General features: G+C 36.9%; 1 protein-coding gene across 1 annotated transcript; it reads right to left on the bottom strand.

Moving 5' to 3' along the window:
- Positions 1 to 2,006: 2,006 nt before the first annotated feature.
- On the bottom strand, positions 2,007 to 17,392 carry ndufs2 (NADH:ubiquinone oxidoreductase core subunit S2). The gene is made up of 14 exons (XM_022678310.2): positions 17,238 to 17,392; positions 14,357 to 14,460; positions 13,782 to 13,972; positions 12,818 to 12,938; positions 12,439 to 12,551; positions 8,987 to 9,061; positions 8,799 to 8,876; positions 7,968 to 8,053; positions 7,641 to 7,760; positions 7,398 to 7,527; positions 5,007 to 5,102; positions 4,301 to 4,384; positions 2,682 to 2,739; positions 2,007 to 2,187 (listed from the first exon to the last, which is right to left on the bottom strand). Exons 1-14 carry the CDS (start codon positions 17,339 to 17,341, stop codon positions 2,150 to 2,152), a joined length of 1,398 nt encoding a protein of 465 aa, XP_022534031.1. The 5' UTR covers positions 17,342 to 17,392; the 3' UTR covers positions 2,007 to 2,149.
- Between the last annotated feature and the right edge of the window lie 1,990 nt (positions 17,393 to 19,382).

The raw sequence follows: 19,382 nt of genomic DNA, 5'->3' as shown, positions 1-19,382 counted from the left end.
AGCACAGCATATAAAGCACTTCTTGTGTGTGAGTAGATCATCAATAAAGTAAAATTATCAGTAAGGAGAATTGATTTGCTCTATCTAATATGTTAATAACTGAAACCCATTCAGTTGGTCTATATTCTAGAGATGGGACCGATCCGATACAATATCGGTATCAGGGCCGATATTGACGTAATTTAATGAATCGGATATCAGGCGACCGCAGCCGATCCACTTACCAATCCATATTCCAGTCCGCAGCTTGAGCTGGACAATAAACACGCCGTGATGTTAACGCAAAGGGCATCACTGATCCGGATTCCAGATCTACAGTTTACCCTGAAACCCCAGCAGCTTCAGTCTGCAGCTGACCGAGTAAACTTTAACTGTTTGTCTACAAAAAAATGTCAATTATCTGGAGAGTTTTAACTTTGGAAACGCTGAACAGCAAAAACGGCTACATGTAATATTTGTAAAATCAGCATCCAAGGGGTGAACAGATTAACACCAGCAGTCTGTTAGCCTAGCTAGCATTAAACCGACAGCTGCATTCTGGTGTTTTAAAGGTATTAACTACAGACTGAAGTAAACTATAGTCATAATCCACGCATCCAAAAAAAAACCCAGGGTCTACAACCACTAACCAGCACAAACACACATCTGTTATTAAAAAACAGCGATTCATTTAGTTCAGAAATACAGTTAGCATTGCCAGTTAGCCGTTAGCCATCTTCATTAAGATCTGCAGTATGTTAGCCTAGCTAGCATTGGGTCGTAAATGTGTTATTAAAAAACTGATTTTTTTCAGCTAGGAAATACAGTTAGCCGTTAGCCATTGCAGCTAATCCACTACACATCAAAATAAAAGTCTACTGCGCAACCAGTGCAAAAAGAAATTGTCTAGAGCTCTGCATTTAATATTTAACATTTGAAAGAAAACTATTGTGTTTTTGTATATAATGTGTCAAACAAATGACTTTGAAACGCATTTACATTAAATGCACTTGTGTATACTCTTCAAAGGGCTGTGCGGTCTTTTTAAGTCTCATTATGTAACCTTAATCATAGTACCAATAAATGAGCCCTTTTATCGGTATTTGTATCTGTATCGGCAGTTTTATATTAGAATCGGTTCGGAGCTGAAAATAGTGGATTGTCCCATCACTACTATATTCCCATGTTGACTATAATTTTAAAAATGGTCTTAAAATGTGTCCTTGAGAAAAGTCTAGACCACATGTCTGCATCAGAATAATGCTACTAAAACACAGATTTTTTTGGGCAAATTGTTATTTTCTTTTAAAATGACAATATTAGATTTTCTAAATAAATCAGTTATTTAAGTTACTACCGAGTCTACAGCAAACCACTCTTAACATTGTGCATCTTTCAGCAGTTTGTCGGTTTAAATCAAATCACATAATTAAAAAGTATAGCTATAAGTGCTCATTTTAACAACCAATGTATGATTCCCTTTTACATATAAAAATACATAAATTATAGACAATGTACTAATCTGGGTGTAATAATGCATCAAAACCATGAGATGTAGAATTGGGAAAAAAAGTAAGAATGAGATTTGTGGAGGCACCATTCAATAGCATAGTGATCTGACACACCAAAGTCCTCTTGCCTCTTAGCTCTGCATAATTAGATTACAAAACAACAGACCAATAATCATTTTAATCCATGAAATTTTGCCCATGAATATCAAACTGTATACTGTATCACAGACTAGTTGTATCGATACACCTCTAGTAAGCCAATTAGCAAAATGAATATTTAACTAGACCATTAATCTGTTGTAAATTATTCTAGAAATTATACACAAGAAGGAAGGACATAAATACTGACACTCCTAAAATGTCTCATAGCTGATCACATTAAGAGGTTGGAACTAAAATATATTAAGGGGTATAGAAAAGATAATACTCATCATTTTAAAATCATTGACGAGGCCAAATAGTGAAATATTACATCCATATACACCATTCACCAATAAAAAGAGACAATACTAAGTGTCACACTTAAAATATTTATTAAGTTTAATAAGCTTTTATACATAGAAAGGCTTGACTGAAGTTGTCAATCATAGCATTAGCAGAGTGAGTTTGAACGACAGAACTAAATGGTTGAACACAAGCCAGTCAGTCACTACAGCTCACTAACGGTCCACCTCACCGAACACAATGTCCTGAGTGCCTGCAAGCAGAGAGGAAATATTGAAGCAGGTTATAAAAACAGCAGTGAGTTTAGAGGCACCAAAAACAGCATGTGTACATATATACTTGAACACTGTTTGAGATATACAGAGCTTCTTGTTATGTAATGTTTTTAAAATCACGTTAAAATAGATTTAGCAATAGTTTCCAAAAGGTGCAGTGTTTGGAAGATCATAAATGTTAGCCTGGGTGCTAGCCAGAAAGCCTGCCAACTTTACTCCCAATCAGAGCCTGACAGAACTCCTTCTGACCCAACAGTCTAAAACTATTGGCTTCAAAGCGCGAGTGTGCTACACAATAATGACAAGGATTACAGCGGGTGAGTGCTGACTGGATGCCGACTCTAAAGGATTAAGCTGTCTGAATATATTTTAATCATTAGAGTGACTTAGTGCTCATCCTGCACAAACACAAACTTTTGTTTTGCCTGACACGAGCTTAAAGTTTTCACAGGAAAATTTCACTTTCACTTACCGATGATGGCCACGACGTCAGCAAGCATGTGTCCCTGAGACATTTTATCCAGACCGGCCTACGGGGGAAAAAGACAGCAAAATATCACAGAAAGAACATGCCAACACTCAAATATAAACATGCAACTGGTTAAGAAACTTAGGCCCAATCCTATTTTACACCTTGGCCCCACCATTTAGCTTTACCCCCGTTTTGCGTGTGCATGAATAGGAATAGGAATTAGGCCCAATTCTCATTAGGCTTTAAAAAGAAACAAAAGAGACAAAAGAAACCCTTATTTTTAATTGGTTTCTATGTTTATGGCATTTTCTTCACAACAAGCATGAAATAAAAATGTAAATAATCACTAGTAGTATTTCCCGTTCCAACTTAAATGGTGCACGAAATGGCTGAAGCCGCAGCATTTAAAGTGTAACTAACTCCACTGATTTTAGCTCCACCTTCAGCTCAAATTTAAAAAATGCTAAGAAGTAGTTTAGGAGTGCCACTAGGTGATGTATGGGTTTAGGGGTGGGGCAGAAAGAAGAGCTGATTGGGCTGAGCTGTGTGCCTTTGATAGCAGTGAGAAGCAGATGGTTGGACTTCACCAGGGGGGGCGGTATTATTGACCGACTGACTTGCATATTGTAATTGTTCGTGTACCAAAGTACAAAGACACATCATCCTCGCCTATAGCACAGGTGAATCTGGGAGGGCACCGCAATAATTTTAAGCAGGCCTAGTATGTTTCACAACTTCAAATTAAAACATTTCAGCTATTAATGAAAACAAATGTGGTTTAGGGTTTAGTGCCTCTTTAAGATGAAACAAAAAATAACAAATAAAAGCTAATAAAAGCTAATTTCAGTCCCCAATCAAAGAGGAATTAAGGAATGGACAATAAAAATTGATTGCTGCACACTGGCCATTTTCTAAAGACAGATGATGCCCTAAATTTAACTAGTTAACCAGCAGCTAGGTTGCTAAAATTTAGCGCTCCACTGCTATAGTCACATCTGAATCAGGTGCTTGAAGAGTTGTCCCACTTCTTAGGGGGAGGACTTCATCCCTTCCCCTTGTAAATCTGTTCCAAGGGGAAGAGTAGCACTTGAAAACAAGGAGTACGTGTACAAAAGAGAAATGGGATTGGGCCTTTATCAAGTGAAAGTTGTTCAAACCTTTACACAGCCCCAGAAGGTACACAGAAAAAAAAAAATTCTATCTATTTTTTTAAACAGGTTAAAAGAAACCCTGAGACTTTGTCTCAACAGACATTGTAATATCAGATAACAGTGGGTGGAATGTTGCCTAAAATGGTATATTGATGCCATCTACAGGGCAGAGTGAGGAACGCACCTTTTACTAAATTTACCTAAATATATTTTGAATTTCAGGAAATAAAAATTAAGCAAGACATTCTTTTTATGTTTAACAATAACAGAAACGTCTCTCTGCACGTTTCCAATATTCCAATCTATATTACTAAAAGCACCTAAAATCCAGGACCGAATGTGGAAGTGTCAGTAAGTGCATCACTACAACTGTTTCAATCTATTTAAATATATCTATTTTAATAATTTCTAATCCTATTGATGAATCATCATTAAGTGTTATCATTCAACAGTATAATATAATCTTACCAAATGAGCAAAGCCTGGAGCTTTGATCTTGCAGCGGTAGGGTCTGCTGGAACCATCAGAGACCAGGTATACCCCAAACTCACCCTAGGAATAAAAAAATAAGCATAAAAATTATATCATTTACAACAAAGAGAAACTAGTAGCGATAAACAGAAAACAAATGTTTTAGCTCTTGAGTAATGTCCATTTAAAAACAACTTTTTATAAAACTATTAAATTATAAATGCATTATTAATGCATTATTTTACAGTAAATATATATTCAGAAAGTATTCAGGTACTTATACATGTAGTTACATAGTTCAGAAGGAATTCAGAAGGAAATGCAGGCCAATACTGGCTTTTAAGAATGTTTTAATCTTTTACAACTTACTCATAGCAAAGAATGTTTATTTTTTTAAACATTCAAATCTCCAAGGTTACACAATTAAAAAAAAAAAAAAAAAAAAAAAAAAAAAACTGCCAGATTCATTGTGTCAAAATTTCACAATGAATGGATAAATAGAGATCTTACACCCAGCACAAGGCTCATTGCAATTCTCATTGCTATCTTACACCCCGAGAACAATCTTTTTGGCTCACCTACACATCGCTATAATAGAGCCCTGGAACAAAATGCTTTTATGTCGACTTACACTGAAAGTTAAGAAGACTTTTTCTTACAACTGTAAAGTTGCGATTTGGGTTGATTTAATGTTTACACCCACCTTTGGTGCTTCAACAGCTGTGTATGTGGCGCCTGGAGGCACCTGGTAACCCTCTGTGTAGAGCTTAAAATGATGAATCAATGACTCCATCGACATCTACATGGAAAAACAGTAAAAAATAAAAACATTTAAGAGCAGTATTCGCTTTCTGGCTGTATGCTCATATAGCTGCTACAAAATAAATTAATGAACAAATCAAACAACCATATATATATATATATATATATATATATATATATATATATATATATATATATATATATATATGTGTGAATACTGTATAAGCTGTATAAAAAGTGTCATAACCAGAGATGTCAGTAACGCGTTACTCTAATCCGACCCTTTTTTTCAGTAACGAGTAATCTAACGCGTTACTATTTCCAATCCAGTAATCAGATTAAAATTACTTATCCAAGTCACTGTGCGTTACTCTCTCTCTCTCTCCACCTCACACACACACACACACACACACACACACACACACACGCACGCGCTCCCTTCCCCAACCCCTCCGGTCCGCCCCCTGCCAATCACACGCGTCTCGGACACGCAGCGACACAAACGAATCCATGGAGGCAGTCGAGAGAAGCGCGTTTTGTAGCTGGAAATACAGCCACTATTTTGAGTTAGTATCAGCTAAAGGTTCCAATATCAGGGTTCGCTGTACACTCTGTGCTGACAACAAAGTGCCTAGAAGAAATAGACTTTCTGACAAGAGGATTGAGAAGCTTCTGTTAATGAGGTACAACCATTGGTTTACTCACCCCACTCCACTGTTTCACTCCTTAACATGTGATTATAAAATAAAACCAGGCCAAAATAACAAAAGTACACATAATGTTAGCCTAGACCATACACACGGTTTTGTTTTGTAAAACAACTCCTTGCTGCCCTGCTGAGAACAACAGGTTCAATGTTCAGACTTAAAGTGTTTAAATATATCAGGTCAAGAAAGACTTTCTTCATTTTATATATTTTTTTATAAAAACAAGTATTTATGTTAAGTGAATTCAAGAAAGACCATATTTTATTTTTTATAAAAACAATTATTTATGTTAAATTCATTCAAGAAATTTTTTTTTCAGGAAATAGTTCAACGTTAAGTGTCAAGAGATACATTGTTGCTATTAAAATGCATTTTCCAATAAAGGGAGTATTGGCAAAACTGGTTATAATTTTTATGTTAAGGTGGCGGGAGGTGGTGTCTGCAGCTGCTGAAAGTAACTAATAAAGTAACTTATAAAGTAACTTAGTTACTTTTAAAATCAAGTAATCCATAAAGTAACTAAGTTACTTTTTAAAGGAGTAATCAGTAATCAGTAATCGGATTACTTTTTCAAACTCACTGGTCATAACGTCTTTATTTATCTACTGTGTGAAAAAGAGACACTGATCTATACTTGATTCCTCATTGGTGGTAAATAACAGAGGAAAAAAAAAAGATAGTAACTAGTAGTTGCTAAACTTTGTGTTCCCGGCATGTACTAAAATGTAGATGCACATTCAACTCGGGGAAAAAAATAAGAGACCACTTCAGTTTGTTAATCAGTTTATCTGATTTTGCTATTTATAGGTATATGTTTGAGTAAAATGATCATTGTTGTTTTATTATATAAACTATGCACAATATTTTTCTCTAATTCCAAATTAAGATATTGTCATTTAGAGCATTTATTTGCAGAAAATGAGAAATGGCTGAAATACCAAAAAAGGTGCAAAGTTTTCAAACCTCAAATAATGCAAAGAAAACAAGTTCATATTCATAAAGTTCAGAAATCAACGTGTGTGTAAAAATCAGGGTTTTTCCACCAGTTTTATGCTTCCCTGCATGTTCTCCTCCACCAGTCTTACACACTGCTTTTGGATAACTTTATGCCACTCCTGGTGCAAAAAATCAAGCAGTTCAGCCATCTTCCTCTTGATTATATTCCAGAGGTTTTCAATTTGGTAAGATCAAAGAAACTCATCATTTATAAGTGGTCTCATTTTTCCAGAGCTGTATTTATCTGTAGCACATAATATGTGAACATATATTATGAGGATCGTACATTATAATGCATTTTTTATTTGTCCCTTTCTTTTTTGTGAAAATGGGTGACCATTTGTGGAAGGCTGTAACAAAAATAAAAAGTTTAGAATACAGATCTAAGCAATTAATAATGTATATACATTATTAATTTCTTAGATCTGTATTCTAAACTTTTTATTTTTGTTACAGCCTTCCACAAACAGTAAAACAACAAATAAAAACCTCAAATTAAACTAAAATGATTACTAGGTAACATTTAAAGGTGTTCATGCTTACAGTACACTTAAAGTACACTAAACTTTACTATTCACACACACTTATTCATGCATGCACGCACGCAGTTCATGCAGTTCAGTTGTTACCTTCATCTCAGATCTCTTGGGGGGTGCGACCTTGGCGTCATCCACCTTGATTTCTCCTTCAGGCATCTTGTTGAGACACTGGTGCATGATTCTTAAAGACTGCCTCATCTCCTCAATTCGACACAGATATCTGAGAGTGAGGATAAAAAAAGAACACAAACACTTTCACTTAATTATCAAATTAACAAACTTCACTGTTAAAACTATAGGGTTAAAATGAGCTTTAACCTTATTAAAGCTCACCTGTCATAGCAGTCCCCATTACTTCCAATAGGTATGTCAAACTCCACCTCATCATATTTGTCATATGGCTGAGATTTCCTCAGATCCCACTTAATACCAGAGCCCCTCAACATCACGCCACTAAAACAAAGACAAAAAGAGATGAGAGAGAGACATGTATGTGTATGTATCAAACAGAGATTCAGATATTTGGTTTTCTTGCAAAAACAAAAATGAAACAGAATGACAGAATGTAAACAGCTGTAATAACAAAACAAACTATGGCTGCACCAACAAACAAAGGCTGTAATAGCGTAAACCCCCCACCCCCACCAGTGTGTACTGTACCTGAAGCCATAGTTGAGTGCCTCTTCTGCTCCAATAACCCCAATACCAATAGTTCTGTTCTTCCAGATGCGATTGTTGGTCAGCATCTGCAAACATTTCCTTCACATTATGAACAGCTTTATGTGTTTAAAAGCCTAAAATACACAACTCCTTACCTTAAATTAAAATGAATTAAAAAGTTTCAGGCCTGAAGTTCACTTTATTTTTAGTATTCGTTTAAAACAAGGCTACAGTAAAGCTAAAAGTAAACATAAAATAACGAATTTACTGACTTATTAACCCATTCAGACCTGAATTATATTCCAGTAATGGGTAAATATAAGAATATAATGCTGTAGAATGATGTTTTTTTGTGTTGGATACAAAACAGGACCGTAATATTCTAACATAAACTCTATATTTAAAAACAAATTGTAATAAAAAAAAATATTCGTTTTTTAATGTCCATTGCATTGTTTGGCTTTTTTATAATTTTGTATTTGATGTTAAGATTTTTTGAAAAACATCCCTAAACAGTAAAATTAACATTGTAAAAAGTTTTCAAAACCACATAAAATTAGTAAAAATTAACTCTTACTTTGCCCTGTTGGCGCTAATGTTGTCATGTCTTGAGTTGCTGTGTTTTTTTTTTTTTTTTTATAGTGCAGTGGGTGTGGCTAAGATACTGTTTAACTGGCTGGTATAATTTATGGTGGTTTATGGTTTATTCTGACGCACAACAGGCCCCAATAACTGTTCTGTGCAACAAAACATAAAAAAAAAAGAAAATACGTGATGTCCATTGTAATGAATACAGGGTCTGAAAGGGTTAAATAAAAGTGTAAAGTGTACCTCCTCCACTTCATCGATTCTTATCGAGAAGTTCTTACACCACTCGTAAATATCATCCATAAGACCCAGAGGCATGTCCTGAAAAGAAAAAAAAAAAAAAAAAAACATTAAAATTTAATTCAGACTGAAATTCAGTTTTGCAGCTGAACTGAACTTGAGCTTCTTTTCTAGGATTTCATAGAGCTGACCTGATGAACTCCTCCAGGTCTAACGTAAGCCGCGTGCATTCTGGCTCCAGACACTCGTTCATAGAACTCAAACATCTGCAAGAGAGACACAAACAAGCAGAAATGCACAGATGTGAGGGGCTCGGCCGAAACCCCTTTGAAGACCCCAATCTTCACATTCACTAACAATGAAGTCATAGGCAGCATCAATTGCAATGCAGTGTTTTAACGGATGATTTGAAATCATTGTCTGAATCAAACGGGAGACGAGTTGCAGATTTCTGTTGCCGTGAATTTTTTTTTACCTAAAAAACTCTTTGCTTTAAACAATTACCAAATAAGATTACCAATGCATGGCAGTAATGACTACAGAGAAAATCTAAAGCCTTTCTAAACAAACCACAATCAATAACAGTTCAAACCAGGGATGGGAATTTTAGCATTTTATCACCACTTTGTTATATAGTATTACTGTAAAAACACATACAGCTCTGGAAAATAAATAAGAGACCACTTAAAAATTATGAGTTTCTTTGACTTTACCAAATTAAAAACCTCTGGAATATAACCAAGAGGAAGATGGATGATCACAAGCCATTAAACCAAGCTGAACTGCTTGAATTTTTGCACCAGGAGTGGAATAAAGTTATCCAAAAGCAGTGTGTAAGACTGGTGGAGGAGAACATGCCAAGACGCATGAAAACTGTGATTTTTTTTTGTTGCATTATTTGAGATCTGAAGCTTATTTCAGCCATTTCTCATTTTCTGCAAATAAATGCTCTAAATGAAAATATTTGACAGAATGTACAGAAGTTTTGTCAGTAGTTCATAGAATAAAACAACAATGTTAATTTTACTCAAACATACACCTATAAATAGCAAAATCAGAGAAACTGATTCAGAAACTGAAGTGGTCTCAATTTTTTCCAGAGCTGTATTATATATTGTTGACACAATCAGTACTTCTCAATAAACTGATCACCTCAAATATCAAAATCAGTCCTTTTTAATTAGATTTAGGGAAGGAAAATGTACATAAATAACAGATACAGGACTATTTGCAAATAAATACTTTAAAATGAAAACTAAATTTTACACTGTGTCAACAAATAAAAAGTCCAAGACGGACAAATGGGGAAATGTCATACATTTTATTTTTGTCCAGTGATCAGAACATAGCCTCTTCACTCAGCTGTAAGAACAGCGGCGTTCCCCCGAGCCTCTCACACAGACCCTCTGCCACAAAGCTGATTCACACAGTGAGTCAGCGTGGAAATAAAACGATTTATGGGATTAGTTCAGCTGCACTACCATGGAAAACAAAACTAAGTGCAAAATATGTGGAATAAAATCAGTGGAAAACACTGCAAACCTTGATGCATATGTCTCGAAGGGAAAATGAATATTTCGTTCATATTTATTGAGGCAAGTTATGCATGTAACATCTCTGTAAGCTAGTTAGCTGGTTTGATATGTATCTGGTTTAGTTTTAGCATTTAATGTCTAAACGTATCTGTGCAATCCATGACCATTAGCGAAGGTGTTTAGGTTATATTGGCCACAAATACACAGTTCATACAGTTTTTACAGCATTTTACTATTACACTAAGGGGTAAGGGACCATGAAAAACATGAAAATTAAGGCACTAAACCCTAAACTATATATTTTTCATTAATAGCTGTAACGTTTTTTTTTTGAGTAATGAAACATACCACTCCTTCTTAAAACTTAAATAATCCTTTCCTAATCTTTAAAAAATGCTTTTTCTCCTCTACAGTGCACTCACAGGCTATAGGCGAAAATAATGTAACTGCCAATACTCACAATATCAATGCAGATCAGTCAATCAATAATACCGACCCCTGGTGACGCACTGCTCAGCCCAATTAGCTCTCCTTTCTGCCCCACCCCTAAACCCATACATCACCCAGTGCCCCTCCAAAACTGTTCCTCCCCTCTCATTTGTCAAATTTGAGCTAAGGGGAAAAAATTCTCCATGTACCTTAATTCAGTGATTGCTTTGGTTTTAAAGTGTTTAATAACGAAAAAGTTCACTGTGCTGGATATTTTACTAAGTACAGACGATATATATAAACTGTAGCTGCATATGAACAGAGATTGTCATCTTTATAAAGTACACAACAGCTAAACACTGCTGTTACTGGACTGCACGAGTTTCAGAACTAAAGTTATAAAGTAATGAAAGTCTAGGCTTCTGAAAGACAGTAATATTAGCATAAATCTGTACAACAGTAGAAATGTACAATTTCAGAAACTTTGCTCTGCTTCTCTGGTTTGCTCCCATTTGCCTTGCTGCTAATTAGCTGCTGCAGTGAGCCATTTTTAATTCATTTTATAAATTTTCCCCAACTTTGCTCTATACCCACTTATCAATCCACATTAAGTCTACTTTTATAGACTATTTCCACAGGTTTTATGGATTAGCTGTTTGCTGCTGCAGTTTGAACAGTGTAAGTTTTAAATCTCAACTGAAAGAAGGTAAGTGCGTTTTTGCCATGGCAAAAGTGTTTAGAGTGTGGCATGTTTAGCTTAGACCCCTTTTCCACCAATATTCATGGTTGGGACAGTGGTGTTTGTGCTAAGTGCAAGCTAGTTAGCATTTGGTGGAGAAGGTGGATGATTTAGAGATGCATGTGCAGGGTTTATTAAGGGATAGACAGCAGGATTCGCTATTAGCAGCCCAGGCGGCTCAGGAAAGCCAGTACCCTTAGAGGCCTCACAGCAGGGCAAATGGGTAACGTCTTGGCGGCATAAAGGACTAAAGCTAATGCTAACGCAAAGGCCACAGCCAGCCCACCTGTACACAACGCTCCCCCAGTCCTGCTCAGTGAAACTCCCACTGAGGAGCCAATTTAAAGTACTGGAGGAGATAGGATGACCTATAGGAGACTCTGTTGTCCAACACATGAAATTAGCTTCTACTTTAGGGAGAGCAGTGGTAACAGTTACCTGTTTACCGGGAGCCAGGGCACCAGACATTAGTGGCAACCACAGGTTGTTAATGAATAAGAGATATTCGAGGGTAGTCACTGATGAAGAGGCCAATGATATTCCTCTGCAGCAGGCTGAACTGACTTAGGCCAATATAGAAAAGGTATAGAATATTAGCAAAAAATAATCTCTAACTAAGACAAATCTAAAAATAATAAAACCATAAAAATATGTAATGCATAAGTTTTATTCAAATAAAATTTGACTAAAACTATTACACATTTTAGTCAAAAGACTAAGACAAAATATCAGAATTAACACCGGCAAATCATGTTGTGCAAGCAAAGCTGTATCGCACTTGTTGAACTGACAAAAAGGTCTCACAATAACATGTCAAAACCCTTTAATTAAAAATAAATAATGCCTTAATTGGGGAAATTAATCCATCTTAACCAGTACAAGGGGCTGATGCTTGCTTGTATGTAGCGACAATACAACTCATCATTCATTTTCCTCTCACCTTCTCTCTCTCCTCAAACATCCAGAAGAAGGGGGTCATGGCACCAATGTCCAGAGCGTGTGTAGTGATTCCCATGATGTGGTTCAGAATACGGGTCATCTCTCCATACAGAACTGAAGGCAGTGATTAACAGAATTTCAGTCAATAGAACTGGGCCTAAATGAAAAACTATTTATTTGTTTAATTATCAAGACAGTATGTAATTAAGAAATCATTAACACATAAACCTTTCACAAACTGATGTTGCTAAAAGTGGTTTTGGATAAATCAAGATAAACTTAAAGACGGTCAAGCAACGGAAATGTCAGGATTACAAAGGCAAGGTGACTGAAAATAGAGTTTTATTAGCGGATTAAGGGAGGAATTAGGTGCTTCTGACCTCTGATCCACTCGGCACGGGGTGGAGCCCGGATGTTCAGCAACTTTTCCACTGCCAGGGAGTAGGCCTGCTCATTACACATCATGGACACATAGTCCAGCCTGTCGAAGTATGGGAGTGCCTGCAATCATGCAAAAAAGGAATAGCAGAATGATTACTATTACTATGTTAGACAGTCTGAACAGTCTAACCCTGCATTCACACTGGCAGATGACCAGGCGCTTGTGTTGCCAAACATTTGTCGCTTGTGGCTGTTTGCACTGTTGTGAGTGGCATGGACGGTTAGCATGATAGCAAGCTACCTATTGAGCTATCCACAATTTTCTTCCAAGCTTTAGTTTTCCCCAAACTGCACCATATTTGAGCAAATGTGCATCATATGAAAAAGTAGAAATTAATCAGAGTCTATAAACCTCTTGGCCATGTTCAGACCCACACTGCTGGGAGTCAGTGGGAATCAAAGGTTCCCAGAGCAGATCCTGTCTGTGCCTGTAATTGGTTTGAAAAGTTTGTTCAGCCAATCAGTGTAGACTGTTGCTTTACTGCATCATAATTAATTTTCATAAACTTAATGAAAATCTCAACTCCTCTGTGTCATCTCACCCTCCCAAAGAAAATTAATGGTCCACTGTCGCTACTGTAGAACGGTCACCTGGAAATCTACTGTACATTTTTGCTTTGACTTGGCAACATTAATGTCTCTGAATCACCATCATCTCCAGATTAAGCAGAAAAAGGGGAATTTTGTAGATTTCAAAAAAATCCTTTCAATACAATGAAAGAACAAACACAACTGTTCATGATGTCAAATCACCAAATAGCTGCATTTTGCCACACAAAACAATAAAATCACTTTTCAAAAATGTTCACCCTGAAGCACACATTTGTAGTAACCTAAAAAGCTATGTTTCTGTGTGGACAGGAGAAACAAAAAAAGACTGAACAATGGTAAGCGCATTTGTACCTGCAGATAGGTCTTGTACTCTATGAGCTTCTCAGTGCCGCGGTGAAGCAGGCCGATGTGAGGGTCACACTTCTTCACCGACTCGCCGCTCAGCTCCATCACCAGACGCAGCACACCGTGGGCTGCAGGGTGCTGGGGACCAAAGTTTATAGTGAGGTTGGACACTTCCTTCTCTGCTGGAGGGTCTTTGTCTGTGAAGGGATTAGAAAGATGTTTAGTTCAATTAGGGAGGCCCCCTGTATTTTTTAATGTAGATGCATATTTAAATAGAAATCATTTATATGGCCATTTAGTACTTCATTTTATTTTGTGTGTTTTGATACAATTGTTCCAATATTTAATATTTAATTAATAAAAAAAAACTTAAGGGACAGCTTGTATTTGTTCATTCTTTCCTTTTTCTTTTATTTATTTATTTTTGCCAAAATAAAGGATTTGGGATTCTGTTTTGGTAGATACCTGAACTCATTAATTAAACAAGCTTGCAGTCAGATCAGACTCTCAATATTTGTACTTAAAGAGAAGAGATTCTAGCAACAAAATATCAATGGCAAAAGGATCCAAAATATGCATACCGTTCCATGGTGGTGGTACCCATTTTTCAGTGATGGAAGTAGGATACATCACTGCACCTCCATACTGCTCTGCCCACTCCACATCTGGCTGCCATTGCTTCTGCCTACAGGGATGATGAAGTGATTTAGTTGTGGTCATTAGAATTTTTTATATAGTTATCACAGTCATGATAACTATATTTTGGTTTGGAAAACACACTGACCAAGAAATAATTAAGATAAATGATTTTAGGGATGGATCCAAAGACAATATAATAGCAAAACAAAGTAACTACAGCTTTAAAACACATGTTTAAAGACCCCAAAAAACACACAGTTTTTAAACAAAGTCAACATATCAAAACTTTCATATTAAATGGGCATTACAATAAAATAAAAAACAGTGTGCAATGCGAAGGTCAGTTAAATTAATCAAGGTCATGTTCACATATTGTAAAATAAGTCAATATATTAACAAAACGTTATTATGAGGGAAAAGCAATGCAGGATTTGGGTAAAAGCCTAAATTAACAAACACCTGTAGCAGCAATGTGTGCACTCTTGGGAATATGACCTAGCTATTCTGCAAAAAAATTAAGTTTGCTAGTTAAATAAGTTAGTTATAATCTAACCTGTGTTCAGCTATGGCACCCTCTCCCCACATCACTCCAAAGGGTGATGTCAATCAGCACAAGACATCTGTGAGCTGACGTATTGGAACCGAGCCGCTGCGCTTTCCTCCGAGCACAATGATGCTACTCAGATGTGTTGCATCAGCAGCAGCTCGAAAAGAGGCGACGGCTGACTTCACATGTATCAGAGGAGGCATGTGCTAGTCTTCACCATCCTGGTGTTGGGGCATTACTAGTGATAAAGGGAGTCCCTAGTGAGTTAGGTAACTGACTTTGTAAATTGAGGAGAAAATGGGATAAAAAAATTTCTGTCATTTTAAAAAACTAGATCGCTTAGTGACCTTAAGCTCATTTGCTGCAACTCGAGATGATCTTATTCTACTGGCAATGTTTTAGTATAGGGATTAAGCTAGTTATGTTTATGGTACCTGAACACCTGTACCAGCAATGTGTGCACTCCAGTCAATCTGACAAGCTGTTTGAATGCTTTCATTTAATTATGCATATATACAGCTCTGGACAAAAATTAAGAGACCACTTTGGTTTCTGAATCAGTTTCCTTGATTTTGCTTTTTACAGGTACATGTTTAAGTAAAACAAACTTTGTTGTTCATTTTGAACACCGTTGAAAAACCTCTGGAACATAATGAAGCGGAAGATAGAAGGTCACAACCATCAAAGCTGAACTGCTTGAATTTTTGCGCCAGGAGTGGCATAAAGACACCCAAAAGCAGTGTGAAAGACTGGTGGAGAGCATGCAGAGACACATGAAAGCTGTGATGAACAATCTGGGATATTCTAACAAGAATTGACTCGGAACTCTTCCTTCGGTAAAACCTTAGTATTGCTGTTGTTTCAAAAGGAATTAACTTATTTTCTTTGCCTTATTTGAGGTTTGAAAGCACTGTACCTTTTTCATTATTTTGACCATTTCTCATTTTCTGTAAATAAATGCTCTAAATGACTATTTGTTTTTGTAACTTGGGAGGAATTTTGTCAGCGATTTATAAAATAAAACCACAATATTCATTTTACGCAATTATATAGTTATAAAGAGTTAAATCTGAGAAACTGACTATTTTTAGTTGGTCTCTTATTTTCCCCCGGAGCTGTATGTATACACACACACACACACACACACACACACACACACACACACACAGCAGTGTTTACGGGAATCACATGGCCTAAACATTAATTATCTCTTAAAGCTTTCATTCGGAAAGACCCAATCAGACCAAAAAAGTTTAATTATTACACTTTTAAACGATATGTTGAAATATTGCTGTTAGAATCTGATGGTATCCAGTCTCAAGCGCTTTAGAGAGGACAGGTACTCGTGTAGGAAGATTAACTTAGTTCTGGACAGATGCTGCAACAAGTCTTCCCAAAAGTACTGTAGGTTAGTAACTGAGCTTCATCCACTGTTATCCACGTTCCTCTGTCATTGGACATAGCACTAGCTAGCTTAGTGACCTTACGCTCATTTGCTGCTGCTGCAGAGTGTCTTATTCTACTGGCAATGCTTTTATTTGTGGATTAAACTAGCTTAGCTGTGTTTGTGGCACCCTGAATTCCTGTTTCAGCAATGTGTGCACTCCAGCCAATCTGACAACAAGCTGTCCAGATACTTTTGGGACATGTTAGCTAACTTAGATATCCTATTAATCACTAACTAATTATCTATCTTCAGAAGAACAGGTCGCATGTAACTTAACCACGCAGTAAATTCAGACCGTATAATAATCTGTGACCTTATTTAGCTACTAAACAGATTATCTATGGAGTCTATGAGCGTACACCGGCTCGCTGAATTAGCTGGCGTTACTTAACCTAGCTCAGATTTAAAGGTGGGTAACCCAGCTCCGGAAAGTAAAAATCCATTCCAGGGTTTGGTAACAACTGCTGAGCCGTCCAAGCAGTTGGTACAAAACCCTGGGATGGATTTTTACTTTCCGGGCCTGGGTTACCTACCTCTACTCAGTTTAGCCTGCTTGCTAACGCAAAAGGTTAGTTATGAAACTACCCGCACCTAATGAACAGATTCAGCGCATTATTAACCACCAAACCACCGTATATACAGTCCAGACACGCTCAGCTCAGATTTGAACCCCTGCCCCGTGTACAGTGCTGACATTAACCCGAAATATTCCTGCAGTTTATATCTCAACACACAGACCAGAGTTTCTGATTTAACAGTCCGCCCGCAGGAAGCTGCAGTTTATTTCAGCAGCTAGAGCTGAAGTCCTGTTCTGTGATCTGAGACTTACCTCTTCTGAAGCACAGCGCAGCTCGGGGTCAGAGCGCTGCTGTTTAAAATCGCCGCTGAAGGACGTCCGAGTTTGGAGAGCGACCTCAGCATAGTCGCCGCCATGTTCACAGGCCGGACTGTCTGACTGCCTTCAAATTCAGCTCGTCTAGCCCGTTCTACTGCCCCCCAGCGGAGCGGTACCTGCGCTACTGCCCCTCACCACCAGGGGGCAGCAGAGACAGGGAAAACTTAAAGGGGCAACATGAGAACTTGTAACGTTAATGGTTTTAGAGAGATGGGTCTGTCTGCAGAACCGCAGAGCCACGGATCAGGTTTTCTACCTCGATAGACTGATGGTCTATGTAGACATATCACTCTCAACATTGATAGTTGGCTTACATGGGATGTACTTTTACACTCACTCATATATGCAACGTTACATTAACTATTCACCTCAAATATGCAATACATATGATGAATTTCATATTATAACTTTTGGTGCAATATTTTATATTTATTATAGTTTCCATGCCAATAGAGCACTGAAGTCATGTAGATTGCGGCACCATGTTGTTGTTTATGCCCATATTTGGGGTTCCGTGTCTAACAATTCTTTTTAACAACTGGCCTCTATCACATTCTGTGGTAAATACATATGTTCAGAACCTTGTTCATTTTAATCTGTGTACGTTTTCCTCCTGAACATCACTGGATCTTCTGAATTATGAGATCCTTTAAGGTTAGTAATTCGAAAAATGCTAGCTTCAAGCTAATGCTCAACTGACTTCACAGCACAGCGGCAGGGAATGGCAGCGGACTCAATTCTGCACAACACTAGCGAACTCCTGCCGGATCACGTTTTGGATTATTTAATTTATTGAGTGTTTAAACCTGGTTCTGGGGTAACTGTGCTGCTTTTTATTAGATGGGTCAGCAGGCTTTAATATGGTGTAAACATACAGCCGGAATTTGCTGGTGTTGCACCGAAAAGAGTCCCCTGTCGATCTCTGCAGCTGCACTGGGAGGTCAGTTTTCCCCCACTGTAGCATTAGCTTAAAACTAGCATTTTTCTTATTACGACTCTTAAACAATCTCGTAATTCAGAGGATCCAGTGATGAGCCATTTTTATGTTTTGGGTCTGCCCCATCTTTTCTGAGTCTTTGTATTGGTGTTGCTCAATAAAGAAATTATAAGAACATTTTGCATTGTTTTGACTAGCACCACAATTGACATAATATAAAATTGCACATTTTGCATTAATTTGACTAGCACAAATTTTTTGAGTGTAAACTAAAAACTGGAAAAAAAAATGGAAAGTGGAAAATGGCAAGACAACTGAGAATGAGAATGCAGAAGTGAAGCTTCAGAAGCTCCTTTCAAAGCTGAGCATGTCTTAGAAGAACAGAGAACTAAGAGCATGAGGCAAACAAAAGGCACTCTCACTCAGATGGCTTTACTACCATTCTTGAACTTCAGACCTCAATAAAGAAACAGATCAGATTTTAGTATTCACACTTCAATCAAATAGTTTTATTTTATACAGTTTTACAGAGTTTATCATTTTATTATTATGAGAAATCTAAACCTTAAACAAAAAAATTTACCTTTTTATTCCTTTATAATCAGCATGGTGTGATCATTTACAGAACCTATAACCTATTTATTTTCTGTACTACCTCATACAATCAGAATGTGTAATCATATTAAATAAACATGCCAGGTTATTGCAAAACATTAGCCAATATGTTTCTATTTAAGTTGTTATAGATAGATCTTAGACCGGGTCCAGAAAATCCAGCCCATCCCAACCTGAACCTGTGCACATTCTGCTCAAGCCCGACCCGACCCGCCTCATAAACAGTCTTTTTGAGCCTGAGCCCGACTTAAACCAGACAATTTTTAAAATTATGTTAATTAACACTGAAACACTGAAGAAGCATAGACCAATTATTTAAAAACAATGTTGATTAAGAACCGATCTCCCTGTCTACTCTAATATAATTAACAATGTCTAAAAAAAAATAAAACACTTTCTGAACAAAAATATTTTAAAAATATTTTAAAACATATAGCCTATGGCAAAACACAAAAAAACAACAATAAGGCAACGCACACTCATTAAACCAAAATAGACCAAGAGCAATAGCATGAATTACAATGACC

Source organism: Astyanax mexicanus, chromosome 8, assembly GCF_023375975.1.
Source record: "Astyanax mexicanus isolate ESR-SI-001 chromosome 8, AstMex3_surface, whole genome shotgun sequence".
Classification (NCBI taxonomy): domain Eukaryota; kingdom Metazoa; phylum Chordata; class Actinopteri; order Characiformes; family Acestrorhamphidae; genus Astyanax; species Astyanax mexicanus.
Note: the sequence above shows the minus strand (reverse complement) of the source record. Positions and strands in the feature narration are given on the sequence as shown.

Bases quoted from the DNA above. Each gene is read 5' to 3' on its own strand.
- ndufs2 (XM_022678310.2), bottom strand. From the start codon at position 17,341: ATGGCGGCGACTATGCTGAGGTCGCTCTCCAAACTCGGACGTCCTTCA. The intron at 12,939-13,781 runs GTACAAATGCGC...GCATGATTGCAG, and splicing joins AGTACAAGACCTATCTGCAG to GCACTCCCATACTTCGACAG. The intron at 2,740-4,300 runs GTAAGATTATAT...TTTCCCCCGTAG, and splicing joins CTCCAGGCTTTGCTCATTTG to GCCGGTCTGGATAAAATGTC.